Here is an 18684-nt window from a genome sequence, read left to right as displayed (position 1 = left end):
TCAGAAACCACCATTTTAATTTATTAAATGTATAATTAGTCCATTTTTTTAAATTAAAAAAATGTTTGGACACGTAAAAAGCAAAATCAAAAACCCCAAACCAAACCCATTAATCCACCAGCTCCTCTACTCAGATGCAGATAAGCCTCCAGTGCCCTAGATGTCGCTCTGGCTCCACGATGCGGGGTTGGGTGGGTGGGTATGAGTCTCTGTGGTTACAAAGTTGGGGGCGGAGAAGCAGAGAGTGGCTGGGAAATGATGGCTGATGAAGACGAGGAAGTCAAGCAGGTCTTGCAGAAATTGCAGGTGGGACCATAGATTAAAATCTGTATGTGCCTTTGTTGCTCGGGAAGAAGCGGGGAGCCCAGTTTATGTAGTACCAGCGAATTCCGTGGCGCATGCAGGACGCTGCATGTGTCAGTGCGGTTACTATAACAACTCCTGAGGGTGCAGCGGAGGTGGGAGAGGGGAGCCTCCCGGGCCGGGGGAGGAGCGCTGCCGTGTGATAGGACCTCCTGCTGCCGCCCTGACTACACTCAGTTCCAGTCCCGTGTGGAAGAGGATTTGTTGCTCCTAACTTTATTCTTGCACGTTCTTAGGGAGGTTTTTCTTCTCCCTCCGTTCACCCGTCACAAGTCGTATACACATGTGTATGGTAGATCTGCAGGGGCTCTTATCATGTGTTGTGATTCCCACAAAGGCCATTTCTTCGCTGCTTACCTGCTTTGAAATGGGCAACAAGCAGAGTAAGAGCTTGCACCACTAGTATCCTGGTCAGTCCCCTCAGGACTCAACAGTTTTGATTCTTCTGCACACTTGCAATCCCAGTTTGGCATCTGATGCCGAGGGGTCCACATTCCACCCAGTTCAGAGTTGACTGCCGTTGTGACTAGGACTAGTCTTTTGTACTTGGTAGGTAGCCACTAACTGCTTGTTTGCTCTTTACCTTCTTTCAGTGACCCAAGATTTTCCTTAAACCTCAGAAACTGAGTTCTTTGTGTTCTAAGACAGCCTAGAATTTATTTTTTATTTTTATTTTTTAAAAAGTTTTATTTATTGAAGTAATCTCCATACCCAACGTTTGGCTCAAACTCACCACCTGGAGATCAAGGGTTGCATGCCCTTCAGACTGAGCTGGCCAGATGCCTCCCTCTGGAATAAACATTAGACCTGTGGCAGGTTTATAACCTGCTTAAAGGCTTGTAATGCAAAAGTTTAAACATTGGTGAGATTTGTTTGTTTTTTGAGGAGACTAAGATAATAACACCTTTTAGAGTGTGAACTTTATTTTACTTCCACTTGACTGAGATTATGACTGAGATTAATTTAATTTCATTCCCTAGTGTGACTGGGGAATTCCTAGTGTGACTGGCTGAAATCAGAGATTCTGAATCCTGGCTCCATATTGGAAGCATTGTGTATATATGTTAGTATATGTATACTAAACAGTGGTTATCTCTGAGATTGTTTGGGAGATAATGAGGAATTTCTTACTTTGTATTTTTTTTTGTGTACTTACATGAATTTTAGCAACTTACATACGTTAATTTTTCCATGAGACAAGAAGTTATTAAAAATGTTCACTCCAGCAAAACAAAACAACAAAGCCAAATAATTTCTTGCATATTCGTTTTCAGGACTAGAAGCAGACAATGAAACCCTCTCTAAAATTCCTAATTTACAGCCATGCTGATTGCAGGGCAAAAGGAATTGTGTTACAAGTTTTGCTGAGAACTCTCTTTTCCTGGGCTCATTTGTGGTAGATGGATTAAGCAAGTACCTTGGGGTATCTTGGGGTGGGTGGACAGGAATGGTGCAGGAATGGAATGGGGAAATGGAGGAGAGGATAGGAAAAGGATAGTGATACTGCTATCCATGGGAATGGTAGTATGTTTTGATTTCCTTGTCATTTTAGGACAGAAGGAATGTCATAAAAGGTTATTTCTCAAAGTGTGTTTTACAGGCCATTTTCATTACAGTCATCTGCGGTGCTTGTTAAAAGGTGTTTGCATTCTGCTAAAACTTCTAAAATCGGAATCTGCAGGCTGAGTCCTGAAAATAACACAAAGAATATTTGAGAAACATTGCTGCTACAGAGGGTACTGTCCATTTTCTTTGCTGTGGGCAGGGTTTTAAATTAAGTATAGCACATGAGTGTTAGAGACAGCGATGATTCGTTAAGCCATTCCGTCAACATTTTTAATGAGAGCCTGTCATGTCCTAAGCCCTGCTGTCGTGCTCAGGTATAGCTCTGAAGGTGGGAGATGGGAGATTAGGACCCTCCCTTCTTGGAGCTTACATTCTAGGGGTGGAGACAACAACAGACTGTTACTGTATAGGCCACACAATTTCAGCTGATAGGGACTGTGAAGAAAAATAAGTATGATTAACAGTGGGCAGAAGAGGAAGTGGTTACTTTAGTTTGGGTAGTCAGGGAGAGCCTCTCTGAGAAGTTTATAGTGAACTGAGGTCTAAATGATAATGAGGAATGAGGTGTGCGAAGATCTAGGGAAAGAGTGTCCAGGCAGAGGGAATAGCAGGTATGAACCCCCAGGGTGGGATTGCGTTTGCTGGATCTGAGGAACTGAATGAAAGCCAGTGTGGCTTGATTATTGTAGAAGGGAGGGCATGTGAGAGTGAAGGGAGAAGAAGTTGTGGCAGGGTGAATAGTAGTGTGAGGTCAGATCGTACAGTCTTCTAGGCTATGATTAGGAGTTAGATTTTATTCTCTCTATAGTGGAACACAGTTTGTGATGTGATGTGATATACATTTTTGTGTGAGGCGAATGTGATAACCACTACACTACGGAAACGTGATGTACATTTTTGTAAGGTTGTCCTGACTACAATGAGGAGAATGGGAGAGAGTAGAAACAAGATGACCAGGTTAGAAGCTATTGTAGCAGTCCAGGCAAGTAATGGTGCTGTTTTAGTCCTGGATAGTCCTAGTGAGAAGGAGACAGGTAGATGGGTTTAGGATGTGCTGTAGAGGTAGTTAAGATGTGACAGAACTGTGTTATGTATTTCTGCTGTTGGTCAGTTTCAGTAAAGAATAGATAGCGGAAAGGCTTTGTTGTCACAGGAAGACTCAGAGACAGAGGCATTTAAAATAGGAAACGGGGCGGGGGGGAGAGGTGCCTAGGTGGCTCAGTTCCTTAAGCAACTGCCTTCAGCTCAGGTCGTGATCCTGGAATCCCCGGATCAAGTCCTATGTCAGGCTCCCTGATTAGCAGGGAGTCAGTCTGCTTCTCTCCTCTCATGCTCTCTCTCTTTCTGAAACAAATAAATAAAATCTTTAAAAAAAAAGGTAGGAAAGGGAACATTTACTTGGGTCAAATGCAAGAGATCCAGAAGGTAACTTGACAAAAACAAAACAAAACAAAATAAAACAACAAAATCCACAAATATTTAAAGAAACAAAATCCTGTAAAAATACCAAGATCCTCAAACTTAAATTGATTGGTTTGTTGTGGAAAGCAATGGTTCTCTCATGTTGGTCATCATCATTGCAAAGCTCAGGTACTAGTACAAGAAAAATCAGGGATAGGATTGTTTTTGTTAGGAAGTCCAGCTTTAAGGGTGCATTTCGAAGTTTTGTGCTCTGGGGACCAGTAACCTTATTACCTTATTAACTCTGTTTTATCTCAAGTTGCAAAGTGTTTCCCTCCTCTTGACTGTGGTACATGAAGTGCTTAGTCATGCTGGAAGCCCTGCTGGGGCTGGAGGAGAGAGAACTATCATCATGGTGCTGAGACCGGCAGGGGATCACACGAGAGTGGTCTGGGACCTGGCTACTTTTCTTCATGATCTGTGGCATTTTGGGAGACCCGTCTGCTTGCCTTTTGTGTCATTCCTCAGTGAGAGAGCGGATCCGTATTTCTAGAACAGAGCTGGTATGGCTAGCCAGTTTCCAATTTCCGTGTCTGGCATTCTCTCCTCTTAATGGTACCATTCTTACACTTCCCAGGAACTGGTGGATCAGCTGTATTCGTTTCGAGAGTGCTATTTCGAGACACATGGTGTTGAGGATGCTGGAAGGAAGCAACAGGATGTGCGGGAGGAGATGGAGAAGACCCTGCAGCAGATGGAGGAAGTAGTGGGTATGAGTGGCAAGGAGCGCACAACCCCCTGCCCTTCACTGAAATGCAGTAGAGTTTTGCTCTCCCTTTGTAAACCCTTTGGTATCCCATTTGTGGTTGCTACAGGATGGTACAACAGAGTATTTCTTCTGAGGGCCCCTCTGTGGGATGGCTACCTTTTAGTCCTTTAAACTATGTTTTCTGAAGTTTGATTATAGCAGATGCCATGAAATAAAAGAACATAACTGTTCCTTAAACTACTTTTTTTTTTTTAATGATTTATTTACTTACTTGAGAAGGGGGGAGAGAGAGAGAGGGTCTGTGTGTGTGTGTGTGTGTGTGTGAGAGAGAGAGAGAAAGAGAGAGAGAGAGTTGGGGGACGGGCAAGGGGGAGGGGGAGGAGACTCCCTGTTGGCTGAGTGGAGCCTTACTCGGGGGTTGATCTCAAGACTCCAAGATCATGACCTGAGCTGAAACCCAGAGCTGGACGGATACTCAACTGTCTGTGCTACCCAGGTGCCCTTAATCTCTTAACTGACCTTTCTGCCTCTAATTTCTTTTACTTCCAAATTAATATATGTAATGATCATGCAATTATCTTTCTAAATATTACTTCCTGTATTTAATCTTACCTTTTTTTCTGCCTCCTTGCTCAAGTATATTCAGAGATTCCTACTATTGACTGGTTGAAGTCTAAACACCTTAATTTGGTATTCAGGTCTCACTGACCATTTTTCTTTTCTTTCTTTTTTTTTTTTTTCTCTTCTACCCTTATCTCTGACTCCTTACTTACAGAGGAACTTTTTGGGTTTTTCAGGTTGGACTATCTATTCTCCCTTGAACATGCCACATGGGTTTCTGCCTCTCTGTCTTTGTGTACATCATTTTCTTACCTGGAGGATCTTGTCTTTTCTCCTTTTCACTTCTTTTTAAAACCTTTTTAAAGATTTATTTATTTGAGGGAGCGAGAGTGAGCAAGCATGTTGTTTGGGGTGGGGAGTCAGTGAGGGAGGAGCAGTGGGAGAGAGAGAATCCCAAGCAGACTCTCTGCTGAGCATGGAGCCTGATGTGGGGCTTGATCTCACGATCCTGAGATCATGACATGAGCTGAAATCAAGAGTTGGATGCTTAACTGTCACCCAGGTTCCCCTCCTTTTCACTTGGTAAAGCCCATTTATTGGCGTATGCCCCTTTTCATTGTTGTTTTAATCTTCCATGAATATGCTTTGTCCTCTCCACTAGATTGTAAGCCCTTCCAAGGTAGGCATAATACTCTCTTTGTTTCCCCATTACCTAACATACTACTCTGCCTTGGTAGGCTTTCAATAAGTGGTTTGTTCATAAAGATTTTCTTCAACTATTTCATTCCTGGGGCCGACCTGAGGTTATGTCTTGAGAAAAGTGCCCTGGTCTTCTCTAAGACTGCCTGGGTTTTTCCAATTTCCTCCATTTTCCCTTCCTCTTAGGTTCTGTCCAGGGCAAGGCACAGGTTCTGATGCTGACTGGGAAGGCACTGAATGTGACTCCAGACTACAGTCCTAAGGCTGAGGAGCTTCTGTCAAAGGCTGTGAAGCTGGAGCCCAAGCTGGTGGAAGCCTGGAACCAGCTGGGAGAGGTGTACTGGAAGAAAGGCGATATTGCGGCTGCCCACACCTGCTTCTCAGGAGCCCTGACCCATGTGAGCCAACTGGGGAAACACAGATGGGAAGGCCAACATTCCTTTGGTTCTGTGAATCTCCCTAGGATGTGAATACCAGAATAGGACTGTACTAGACCTAGGAGAATGGAATCAGAGGGGAGGAAGAGACAGGGAGCAGATGTGGCTGAGGAAAACAGGGATAGAGACTAAGAAAGGAAGAAGATGATGGGATCAGTTTCAGGGGTAGATGAGAAGTGAAGAAAAATTAACAGCCAAGTTGATCCTTGTAGACAGTGCTAAGAATCAAGATGAGAAATTAGATTTAGAAGATAAAGATAGAAAAGATCTGGAAAGGGGAATTAGAATCAGGAAGGTTGCATATGTGTCTTCTCTGTTTGCAGTGCAAGAACAAGGTTTCTCTTCAAAACCTGTCCATGGTGCTTCGCCAGCTGCGAACTGACACTGGAGATGAACATTCTCGTCATGTCATGGACAGTGTCCGACAGGCTAAGTTGGCTGTGCAGATGGATGTCCACGATGGCCGCTCCTGGTGTGAGTGCTCTTGAAAGATCTCCCACAGTCCCACAAGTTTCTAGAGCAGTGGTTCTCAACATGGCCACACATGCCAGAATCTTCTGGAGCCCACCTATTGTGTCTGATTTTTAATGTCAAGCCTGGGCATCTTTGTTTTGAAGAAGCCTGAAAGGTATTTTGATGAACCACGGTTCTAGGAACTCTTGGATCTTTTCGTCCAAGAGAGGATGCTTATGCTTCCACATAAGCAAGGCAGGGCTTTTGTGCAGTCTGCTCAGGTTTCTGCTTTGACTCTGTGTTCCCCTCTTTATCCCAGTGGAATTGGGAGTATACTAAATACGGTGTTATCACTGGGGTCTGTCAGATGGGGGACCTTTCAGAGAGTCTTTTGAGGGTAACCAAAATAGGTCATATCCTGAACCTGGGCTCTGAGGTGACTCACCACTGTGTTTCTCAGGGTTTTTCCCCTACTTAGGTGGGGCAGGGTGGCTAGAGTGGGCTGTGGCTGGGTGTCTCCCCTCCCCCACGTGGATGGCTACAGCCAGATGGAAATTTTCCTTCCTTAGGTTAGTTAGGCTCTAGTTAGCTAGTTTCTTCTGAGGGCAGGCCTCATGAGGAACAGGGTGCTCTAGCATATTTCAGAACAGTTCTTTCTCCCCTTTACCCTGCTGGAAGTAGGGGAAAGAAGGGGATTTTTCTTGGATACTTGCTATACGAATCTGGTTGAGCTTCTGGAGGTAAATCTCAACAGTATTGTGGGGACCTCCTTATGCCTGGGACCCTGGGAGTTTCTGACTCCCTGACTTGTCCATATTGAACCCCCAGCTCTTCGTCAGTTACGTTTGAGGTGTTCCTACCTCAGCACTGGTTTCCGCGGCTCGTGAGTTTCTGCCCTGGTGAGCCACAAGACCTGTGTTTGCCTGTCTGTCTCCAGTTTTAGGGGCAGTAGTTTGCCCTGCGTTGTTCCCTGTCTTATGGATCCAAGAAGAGTTGTGGGTTTTTCAGTCCATCAGGGTGGAGTGGTGACTTCTAAGCCCCTTACGCGAGGAACCAGAATCTGTTTGTTTCTATTTCAGATATTCTGGGGAATGCGTATCTTTCTCTTTACTTCAATACTGGCCAGAACCCAAAGATCTCCCAGCAAGCCCTCAGTGCCTATGCCCAAGCAGTAAGTATTTATGGTCACAACAGAAGCAAGAGTGTCATTCAGTCTTCTCTGTGGCTCTTTAGCAAGCAACATGGACAGTAATCAGTGGCATCAAGTGTGCATGGTTTTGCAAAGCTGTGTCTGCAGGGGTGACTTATTTCTTCTTATAACTGGGGTATTAGCAGCTACTTAAAGGGTTCCTCAGTGCTAGATAGCTCTTTGAACTACCTGGATTTCCTGCGGGCACTTATGACCAAATCCCAGAACCCATCCCAATGTGTTCATCTTTTGTGGTGGGGAAAAAAGTCTATATTAAAATAATGTTTATTAATATTTGTATATGTTTAAAGAAAAATGAAAGCTCTAATACTTAAGTATAAATGAAGTGCTATCCTGCGATTAACCGTGAGACACTATGACTCTGGGTTTCCCACAGGCTAAAATCAAAATCAAAAACAGTGGAGACACTTGGCTGGCTCAGCATAAGACTCTTGATCTCGGGGTTGTGAGTTTAATCCCCATGTGGGGTGTAGAGATTACTTAAAAATGAAAGCTTTACAATAGAAAACAGCGTCTAGCTTACTCTGCATCATTTCTTCAGGATCAGTCCAGTGGAGCTCATGTTCTGCTTAGGCCTTTCAGGCTGTTTTTTTATCAACAGTCGCGTACATGAGGGATTCCTTCAGGCTTGAGCTCTTGATTACTCCTTATAAGAAAGTTCACATTGGCCTAAGCAGTTTTTATTTGGGCCTCATATTCATCTCTCTTTTTTTGCTTTCTTGCTTGTCTTGACATAAAGAATTGTCTTTTAACTTAGTATTACTTATTTGTTCTGTGTGACAGAATAGAGAATATAGCTACCTTCTGTTCATGTTTGTAGTTGAGGGACTGACGTTTTTTCCATCCGGGAACTTGAAGGCACAGGAGTTATATTTTAGTCTAATTTCTTACTTTGGTGGATGTTTACATTTTAAAAAATAGTAACGGTGTATTCTTTAAAAATTTTATATTTGGCTTCCACTAAATTGTTGCTTTTAACTCTTAATTTCTTTACCCAAATCTGCATTTTCAAACATGTTTAAACCAACCATTTAAACAGTTTTTTTTTTTTAAGATTTTATATATTTGTCAGAGAGAGAGAGAGAAAGAGAGAGAGAGAGCGAGTGTACAAGCAGGCAGAGCAGCAGGCAGAGGCGGAAAGAGAAGCAGGCTCCCTGCCGAGCAAGGTGCCTAATGCGGGACTCAATCCCAGGACCCTGGGATCAAGACCTGAGCCAAAGGCAGCAGCTTAACTGACTGAGCCACCCAGGCGTCCGCATTTAAATAGTTTTAATCCATGTTGTTTTTACTTTTATAACGTGCTAGGCAATGAACATAATCGGAAAAATAAGCTGAACATGGCCATTAACATAGCAGTTTCTTCACATCCGTCTGCACTTTCCTGTGGTTTCTGGTCATCTATTTAAATTAGAGAATCAGAATTTGATTTTCAGTGGATTTTGAAGGAGGCTTGAATGTAGAAACATGCTTCTGCCTGTATCTGGAGCGGGGCTAATGCGCACAGGAAATGCATTAAATTGATGACATTTCTTTTCTAGGTTTTCCTCATTTATACCATTATATCACCATTAAATTTTTTTTTAATCAAAATGCTTTTATACGTTCATTTTTGTACTATTGCATGGATAGATTATATTCAAAGTTTCATACACATCCCCAAACCCTTACCTCCTTAAGGTGTCAGGGACTACGTAATATATCACTCAGGCAATTACTGTATAACAGTATGGGTATAGGTAACATTTTGACAAGGAAGAAACTCGAATTTTTGCAGGGGGAGAGGACTAGGCCATGTTGGGCATGGCCATCCGTAAGAATGAGACAGGAGGGGTGCCTGGGTGGCTCAGTGGGTTAAAGCCTCTGCCTTTGGCTCAGGTCATGATCTCGGGGTCCTGGGATCGAGCCCCGCATCGGGCTCTCTGCTCAGCAGAAAGCTTGCCTCCCCCTCTCTCTCTGCCTGCCTCTCTGCCTACTTGTGATCTCTGTCTGTCAAATAAATGAATAAAATCTTTAAAAAAAAAAAAAAGAATGAGACAGGATCCACTGATCATCCTTTTCTCCTGCTACAGGAGAAGGTTGATAGGACAGCTTGCAGCAATCCTGATCTTCATCTGAACAGGGCAACGGTAAGACCTGTGGGGTGGTGGTCATCTGCAAGTCACCTAGGTGACATCTGAGTCTTTGCCTGGGACAATAACTGAGTATTCATAGGGACAGGGCTGAGTACAAACTATGAGAGAAAAGCCACATTATTTCAAGGGAGGGTTGGCCCAGTTTGACTTAAGATCTGATGGAGTCTATGGTAGGAAAGAGGACGGGGCCGAGGAGGCAGGAGGGTACACAGAGGATGGAGGGACAGTTTAGGAGACTCTTCTGAAATGTTCGTTATAAATATAAAAATAGAATGACCCACTGTATGCAGCGTAACTATGTTCGAATTTGGAAGTTAGTGTCTTTGAAATGTTTCCATCTTCGGGATTTGTGATTCCCTGAGCCAGGAGGAGGGATGTAAAGCATTGTTCTTTCTTTAGGCTGTTTGTCATAGATCAGGGAAACTACTAGAAAGAAAACAATTTATTTCTGTAGATTCCTAGCACATTGTGCTGTTACTCCCCCAGCATAGTTCGTGTTAGATACACATGTAATTGGGAGGTGTTCATTTACTTTTTGTGCAGTTACATAAATATGAAGAGAATTATGGGGAGGCCCTGGAGGGCTTCTCTCAGGCTGCAGCACTGGACCCTGCCTGGCCAGAGCCCCGGAGACGAGAGCAGCAACTTCTGGAATTCCTGAATAGATTAACCAGCCTCCTTGAGAGCAAGGTAAAGGTGTCAAAAGGCTGGATCCTGCTTTTCTTCTCCTGGGGGTCAATACAATAAGAATAAAATAGGCTTCATTCGTAGTGACTCTATCTACAGAAGTGGGTAGGTGGGAGTAGGAGTAGACTCTTACAGAGAGTGACTAGTTTATAGCTTTTTATCTTTTTCCTTTTCTTTTTTTTTGCAGGGAAAGGTGAAGGCCAAAAAGTTGCAGAGCATGCTGGGAAGCTTGCGCCCAGCCCATCTAGGCCCTTGTGGCGATGGGCGCTACCAGTCAGCCTCTGGGCAGAAATTGACCCTGGAGCTCAAGCCACTGAGTGCCCTACAGCCTGGGGTGAACAGTGGTGCTGTGGTCCTAGGAAAGGTGGTGTTCAGCCTCACCACAGAGGAGAAGGTCCCTTTGTGAGTTTCTCTTGCCTTTCCTCTTTTTCATTCTTTTGAACCAATGGGTTTTACTTCCTGGCCCTTCTCTGACAGTGAGGACGTTTTTGGTGGTCACAGATTAGTGTGTTCTGCTTTGCTGACTGTCCTATGAGCAGGTATTATCTAGGAGATGTTTCACAAATCTCTCCCTAGATTTTGTCATCACCTGTTTTTTGTTTTTTTTTTCCCCTCCCAGAGCTTGGTGCTCTGGATTCCTACATCCATAGCTGAAATTTGAATGCTGTTTTTATAAGGCAGATGGAAACCTTGAAATTCTGCCTCTTTGTGTTTTCATGATCCCAGAAGTTGGAAGAGGGAGAGTTTTTAGTCCTGTTGGGACTTTGGTATGCCTAGGCAGTTCTGGAAGGTTAGCTTTAAGTTAGAATTTAAGGCCTGATGGGGAGATAGTCTTAGATGTTATTCAACAAATATTTATTGAGCATCTGGTATATGTGTGGTAGGGAGTGAAATGTAAAGGATCCAAGTGAAGGTGCTTACAGTCTAGCAGAGAGAATGAGTTAAGAACATTCTCTCAGAAAATACGTATTTTTAAAAGATTTTATTTTTATTTACTTTTATTATGTTCAATTAGCAAACATAATACACTGTTAGTTTTTGATATAGTGTTCAGTGATTCATTGAAAGATTTTATCTTTAAGTAATCTGTACACTCTTAGTGCAGGGCTTGAACCCACAACCCTGAGGTCGTGAGTCACACATTGTACTGACTGAGCTATCTAGGCACTTAGATATTTATTTATTTAAAAGATTTTATTCATTTGTCAGAGAGAGAGAGAGCACAGGCAGGGGGAGCAGCAAGCACAGGGAGAGGGAGAAGCAGGCTCCCCGCTGAGCAGAAAGCCCAGTGCGGGATTCCATCCTAAGACCATGTGATCATGACCTGAGCTGAAGGCAGATGCTTAACTGACTGAGCCACCCAGGCGTCCTTCACTTAGAAAATTTTTAACTCTTGAAAAATTGCAGTTTAGTTCATGTCATTACCCTTGGTCCTTTCCTTACTTCCTGATCCCTCATTGACTGGTTTCCTTTTTTTGTTTTCTACTGAATTTATTTTGTCTGGCATCACCAGTGTTTGGTCCAGTGGCTTCCACTACATGGCTCTACAACATTTTGACTTCCTTCTCACTGTTCCTTTTCATATCTCTTCTGCTTCATCCAAATCCAAATGCATCCTGTTACATGCCTGAACTTTCTCCGTGGCATTCTCTAGAGATGCGCGAGTTGAAGAGCAAGAAAGTAGTAGAGAAAAGTTTAGTTAACTAGTGCAGACCCGAAAACTGAGAGGAATGAGAAGGAGAGATGGACAAATGTGGATTTTAGGGGGTCTCGAGGACAAATATTTTGTCACTCCTTGGTTTCTCTTTTTAACTTACAAATGTTAAGTCCAGAAGGATGCTGTTTTTGTCCTTTCCTCTTTTCTCCCTTTACCAGGAGACTTACAGTTCTGAGGCTTTGATTGGATTCACTAGCAGAGTGCTGGGCTTGATTGCGGTGTTGGTTATGAATTTGGGTGTACCAAGTGGTGGCATGAGCCCCAGTTCTTTCCCATCTTTAGAGGTCATCTCCTTTGGTGATGTCCTATAAATACAAGGCTGTGGCTGCCCCCACCATGCTCACAGGTGTATCTCCAGTCCAAGCCTCATTTCTAAGTTTGAATTCCTATATCCAGCTGCCTCTGGGCTCCCAACAGATATGTCTAACTCACTATGTCCAAAATTGCTTGCTTTCTCTTTCTCTCTAAACTGTTTCTCCACCCTGACTTTCTTGTCAATCAGTGGTGCACTTCTGCTCAGTCACTTAATTAAGACTTCTGGAAGTTGTTCTGGAATTCTCCATTCTCCTGCGTTACGGCACTCATCAAGTCCAATACATTCCCCTACCGCCCCGTCTCTGTGGACACAATGTGGCCCCTTATTGCTTCTCCAGACAGGTCTTTGGACTCCTTGTTTTTTGTCCAGTGTTCCACAGTGCGGAGAAATATTTTCACAGTGTGGAGAAATATTTTCACAGTGTAGAGAAGCAACACAATATTAGATGGCATTTCCTGTATAAAATCCCTTCTTACGCCTGTGCTTACTTTCAGGATAAAGTTTGAACTCTTAGATTAGCTTAGGATGCAAAGTCCTTCATAATCTGCTCTGTGCCTGCCTCTTTCCATTCTCTTCTTTCACTTTCCCACTTGTGCCTCTTGTTCCTGTCTTGTCATAGTTTTGTAGGTTCCAGAACGGCTGTTTTCATGCCTCCATACCTTTACACACAGCTCATGTCTGTCTGGATAATCCTTTGGCTGCTTCTTGATACAATTCACATTTTCCCCCCAACATTTTATTTTAAACTTTTCAGACACCGCAAAATTAAAAGAATTTTGCAGTGAACAGGGACGCCTGGGTGGCTCAGTTGGTTAAGTGGCTGCCTTCAGCACAGGTCATGATCCCAGGGTCCTGGGATCGAGTCCCACATTGGGCTCCTTCCTCAATGGGGAGCCTGCTTCTCTCTCTGCCGCTGTCTGTTTGTGCTCTCTCTCTCTCTTTGACAAATAAATAAATCTTAAAAAATAAATCTTAAAAAAAAATCTGCATACCCAACCACCCATATTCTACCATTAATACCTTACTTGGTTCCTCATGTATCTCTATGTCCCCTTATTAATCTATTAATCCATCTTATTTTTGGAGCATTGCAGAGTAAATTGCAAAGATCAACATACTTTCCCCTAAATGCTTAAGCATGTAATTATTAACTAGAGTTCAGTATTTAGTTTTCTTCTTTTTATGTAAAATTTATGTAGAATGAAATATACAAATCTTAGTGTACGTTTGCTAAATTTTGAATAACATACATCTATGTAACCCAAACACCTGTCAAGATAGAGCGCATTACTTACCAGCACCTCAGAAAGTTCTCTTGTGTTCTCTCCCAGGTAATCCCTATTCCCATTCCCCCAGAGGTTTTCTGTTCCTACTGAGGATTAGTTTTCTTTTTGTAACCCAGATAATTTTTCATCCTTTACATTCCGTTTGAGGCTCTCCTTCTCAAGGAAACCTCCCCTGCTTTCTCCTCTGGGTTCCCATGGTCCCACCTTTGGCCTCACTGAACTCAGCATGGGGGATAAGCTTTTCTAGCACCTCTCACACTTGTCTTGTAAGTGACGATTTAAGTGTCTGACTCCTCCTAGACTGTAAGCTTACTCATAGCTGGATCACTGTCTTCTCACTAAGCACAAAGCTTGACACATGATAGGTATTCACTGAAAGTTTGTGGGATTCAGTGACATTGGTGGTGATGCTTAGAGAATTGGAAGGTTATGATGGTTAAATTGATAGACCAGGAATAAAGTTGCAGCTGCCACATTTTGAGCTGGTTCATTATTAGTATTTGTTGAATGGTCCCAGCGTCCATACATCTCAAGTGTGTGGCAAAGTGACTGATGAGTCTTGTGCGTAACCTTTATCAAAGATATTATATATGTATGAAAAATGAAGACTCAGACGTGCGTAGTGGATGATGGTTACCAGTCATAAGTGTTCTAAGTAACTGAGAAAGCATTTGTTTATTTTGTTGGTATTTTAAAACCACTGTTTTTGCTCTTCTTTCCTGCCCACTTTCCTCCCCACCCCTCCCTTAACCCATCTTAACCTGGCAGTACATTTGGCCTGGTAGATTCAGATGGACCTTGCTATGCAGTGATGGTGTATAACATGGTACAGAGTTGGGGAGTGCTCATTGGGGACTCTGTAGCCATTCCCGAGCCCAACCTCCGGCTTCACCAAATTCAGCACAAAGGAAAAGTGAGTGATGGCCAGGATTTGTTCCCAGCTCATAGGCTCTGAAAGTGGGGCTGAGTTTATTTCCTTTAACAAACATGTAAAATAATGCATGTATATGTATATGTATGTGTGTATACGTATGCATACATGTAATTTTTTTTTTTTTTTTTTTTTTTTTACTAAAAAGGGAAACTACTGGTAAACAAAAAGAATTTTAAAAAAGGACTGGACAGAGAAAGACAAATACTGTATGATATCACTTCTCTGGAAAGTAATAAAGCTGAAATTAGGAGAACAGAGACTACAATTGTAGTTGCCAGGGGCCGTGGGAGTGGGCATATTAGGGAGATATTGTTTAAGGATCAGACTTGCAGTAGTTAAATGTGTCCTGGAGACCTAATGTTTAGTACAGTGATTACAGACAACAACATGGTATTCCGAGCTGCCAAGAGACTAGATCTTAATTGTTCCCATGACAAAAAAAGCAATGACAATTACATGACATGATAGAGGTGTTAGGGAACACCGTGGTGGTCATCAGATTCCAGTATATAAATACATTAAATAAACATGTTTACACCTTAAACTTGCACAATGTTAGATGCCAGTTATCTCAACAAACATTTTTTAAAAACTGGACCAAAATATTATCACTCAGATGTTGTTACTGTTAGCGGTTTCGTCTGTACACCTCCAGTCTTTTTTTTCATAAATCTGCACATGCACATTCATATGTATATTTTTAAAAAGAGCAGAATAGTATATGTAATGTTTGTGAACATTTCCTGTGTTTTTACATATTCTACAACATTGTTTTAAATGGACACGCAGAGGTGGTGATAAGGACGATGATGATAGTTAACATTTACTGAAAACTTAACTGACTGCTAGATGCTGGGTTAAGAGCTTTTTTGCCTGTACTGGCTCATTTCATCATCACAGAAATCTTACATGAGTCGCTGTTTAACCATTTTTCACATTTAGATTAGGGGTTGACAGCTGGTGGCCTATTGACCAAATCTGGCTCCCTGCCTGTTTCATATGGCCTGTGAGACAAGAATAGTGTCTGTATTTTCAAATAAAAGCAATTGGAAGAAGAAGAATAATTGGTGATTCCTGAAAATTCCGAAAATCCAAATTTCAGTGTCCACAAATTAATTTTTTTGGAACCTAGCCACGTTCATTTGTTCATGATTGTTTGTGGCTGCTTTTTGCAGTGTCTGAGTTGAATAGTTCTGTGACAGAGACTGTAGAGCCCGTAAAGCCTAAACTGTTATTTGGCCATTTACAGAAAAAATACACTGCTCCCAGATATAGATTATTTCTAATTTTTCCCTGTCATAAAGGCACTGTAGTGAAAAAATTTGTATCTGTCTGTGTCCAGGATTATTTACTTAAATGAATTTTAAGGTAGAATTCTGGCTCTAAAGGGTATGCAGAATTCTAGGACTTTTGCTACATATTGCCAAGTTAATTTTTGGAATGTCGTACCAGTTCTTACCAACAGTAGATGTGAGCAAGTGTTTGTTTGTAGTTTTCTCAGCTCTGGGGAGAAACCTTTGAAACATTATATGTTGCTTTTACATGAAAAATACAGCATCAGTATTGTTTTGCTTTGGTTTCTTGAATATTGGTGAGGTTGGACATTTTATCAGATGTTTATTGACTATTTATATTCCTTTTATAAATCAACTTTTTTTTTTTTCTTTTTTTTTTTTTTTTTTATTAACCTTTTTTTTTTTTTTTTTTTTTTTTTTTTGGTCATTGCCCATATTCCTGTTAGGATGTTAAAAAAATTTGATTTAATTCACCTCATTACTTTGACTTAAAAGGGCTGCCTTCACACTCCTGGTGGGAAAGTATTTTTTGGATAAAGATCTTTTTTTAACATGTTTTATAACTTAAAATACATTTGAACTGGTAAAGGGAGCTGTCTTTTCTGTTATTAGAAGAATGTCTAAACTACACATTCTGTTTCTTCCTGCTGATGCAAAAGGAGAGGTAACTCGAATTTATATTTGGCAGATTAATTTCGGGCCTTACAAACACTTGGACTTAGAGTTTCTCAGAATTTTTACTGGTGGCTCTGTGTATCTGGGTTTTTGTTTTTGTTTTTAAGATTCTATTTTATTTATTTTTTAAAATATTTTATTTATTTGACAGAGAGATACACAGTGAGAGAGGGAACACAAGCAGGGGGAAAGGGAGAAGGAGAAGCAGACTCCCCACGGAGCAGGGAGCCTGATGTGGGGCTTGATCCCGGGACCCTGGGATCATGACCTGAGCTGAAGGCAGATGCTTAATGACTGAGCCACTCTGATGCCCCTAAGATTTTATTTTTAAGTAAGCTCTACATCCAGCATGGGCTCGAACTCACAGCTCAGAGATCAAGAGTCACATGCTCCACTGACTGAGCCTGCCTGGTGCCCCTCTGTGTATCTGGTTTTGTCAGGAAACAACAGGAAGGGCAGATTCTGTAAGAACTGGTGGTGGTGCTCTTTTGCTAGGCTGTGCCGGAACCTGTCTTTTTTCAGAGAATTGTCCCGTTCTTGTAGTGGTATTACTGGCGTGTTACTTTCCCCAGATTTTCCTTCTGAAGATTGAAAACTTGGGGAAAATGACATCCCTTTGCTAGCTCAGCTTTGTTTCTTTAATGTGAGATAGAGGTAAGGGGTGTATGTCCTGAGGGGGAAGGAATGGGGAGAAAGGTCTACTGGTGTATCCTTGTGCTGACGTTGCTTCCATCTTAGGATCTGTAACGAACCTCTGTGTGTTTGTCTTTTCTAGGACTATTGCTTTTCCAGTGTTCGTGTGGAGACACCCCTCCTGCTGGTGGTGAATGGGAAGCCTCAGGGCTCCAGCAGTCAGGCTGCTGCCACAGTGGCATCTCGGCCCCAGTGTGAATGACCTTACCTGACTTGCATGCTAAGGAGTCGGGTTGAGAGGAGAAGCTCATGGGCACTTAGCAGCTGGACCACCTACATCCCGTGACTTAGCCAGGCTGCGGGGGATGTTTGAGATGATGACTTTTCCTTTCCTCTGCCCTGTGAGACACTGTGTGTCTCTTCTTTTCCTCCTTTTATCCTGTTCAAGCTCTCTCTGAGGCCACACACTCCTTGGTGTAATACCTGCAGCCTCTTTCATTGCTCTTCTGTGTTTTAGGCAAAGAGCATGGAATTGGTAGAAGTGTGGGATCTTGCCATGGGATGGTGTTCCCAAGGTTCCTGTTCTTGCCTTCCTCCTGAGCCTCATGTGTATATATCATTTCAGTATTTATTGCTGAGGGAGGGGGCTTAATTTTTTAATGGCTTGTTTTTTTTTTTTTTTTTCAATTTTTATTTTATTTTTATTTTTAAACTTTAGGTTCTTCCCCTTCTTTGGGGCTAGAACAGAATTAAATTTGTTTGGAGAAAAAGAATACTGTAGTTTGGCTTTATTCTCTCCAAGCTTAGATTTTGGTTTTAGGATCACTTCAATCTGTACTCTCTCCTGCCACCCCACACCACCCTTTTTTTCTTCACATAAAATAGTTCATTTCTCTCCCAGTTAAAAGAATTCTGACAACAGGCAGCCCAAGGCAGGAATGGTAACCCCACAAAGTCACTGGGAAATAGGTTCCTACCATTTCACCCTTCTGTCATCCCTAGGGGTGGCCCTCACCATGGTACAAGATGACAGTAAAATTATTCTAATAGTGTTACTGGGCTGCAAGACCAGAGGGAGCTAAGTATTCAGTTCCTTTAGATTATAGTGATATGTTTTGTAGTAGTTTTTTTTACCCCTTAAGATTTATTTATTTATTTGAGAGGGAGACGGTAGGGGGAGGAATAGGGGAGAGAATCTTTCAACAGACCCCACTGAGTGTGGAGCCTGACTTGGGACTTGATCTCTGGACCCTGAGATCATGATCTGAGCCAAGACCAAGTGGGACACTTAACTGACTGAACCACTCAGGCACCACGGTCTTGTTGAGCTTGAATATCATTGGTGACGCATTCATTTTATAAAGAATATAAAACTCAGAGGACTGCTCAGAGAATGGGTGATAAAAATAAGCTAAATGGATGATAATAATGGATGATAAAACTGAAGAAGTTACAAGGGCTGAATCTAAGATAAAAGCTTGAAGTCATTGTTTTGGTCCCAAAAGGCCAACTTCATAGGTGTCTTTTTAGCATCATGTGCGAAAAATTAC

The 18684-nt window shown here is 42.2% G+C and overlaps 1 protein-coding gene across 3 annotated transcripts; it reads left to right on the top strand.

Annotated features, from left to right (window-relative positions):
* Positions 1 to 232: 232 nt before the first annotated feature.
* TTC5 (tetratricopeptide repeat domain 5) lies at positions 233 to 18185 on the top strand. Of its 3 annotated transcripts, none has more exons than XM_032856940.1 (10): positions 233 to 306; positions 3968 to 4148; positions 5546 to 5757; positions 6120 to 6270; positions 7329 to 7420; positions 9529 to 9585; positions 10135 to 10281; positions 10466 to 10680; positions 14366 to 14510; positions 17277 to 18181. In XM_032856940.1, exons 1-10 carry the CDS (start codon positions 256 to 258, stop codon positions 17394 to 17396), a joined length of 1371 nt encoding a protein of 456 aa, XP_032712831.1. In that variant the 5' UTR covers positions 233 to 255; the 3' UTR covers positions 17397 to 18181. The 3 variants fall into 3 exon arrangements, with proteins under 3 accessions (XP_032712831.1, XP_032712832.1, XP_032712833.1); XM_032856941.1 differs by having other exon boundaries at positions 3968 to 4100; positions 17277 to 18179; XM_032856942.1 differs by lacking the exon at positions 14366 to 14510 and having other exon boundaries at positions 17277 to 18185.
* The last annotated feature ends 499 nt before the right edge of the window (positions 18186 to 18684 follow it).

Source organism: Lontra canadensis, unplaced genomic scaffold (genome assembly GCF_010015895.1).
Source record: "Lontra canadensis isolate GAN:19392208 unplaced genomic scaffold, GSC_riverotter_1.0 scaffold12, whole genome shotgun sequence".
NCBI lineage: Eukaryota > Metazoa > Chordata > Mammalia > Carnivora > Mustelidae > Lontra > Lontra canadensis.
This window is presented reverse-complemented; position numbering and strand designations above follow the sequence as displayed.

Bases quoted from the DNA above. Each gene is read 5' to 3' on its own strand.
- TTC5 (XM_032856940.1), top strand. From the start codon at position 256: ATGATGGCTGATGAAGACGAGGAAGTCAAGCAGGTCTTGCAGAAATTG. The intron at 9,586-10,134 runs GTAAGACCTGTG...CTTTTTGTGCAG, and splicing joins TTCATCTGAACAGGGCAACG to TTACATAAATATGAAGAGAA. The intron at 10,681-14,365 runs GTGAGTTTCTCT...TTAACCTGGCAG, and splicing joins ACAGAGGAGAAGGTCCCTTT to TACATTTGGCCTGGTAGATT.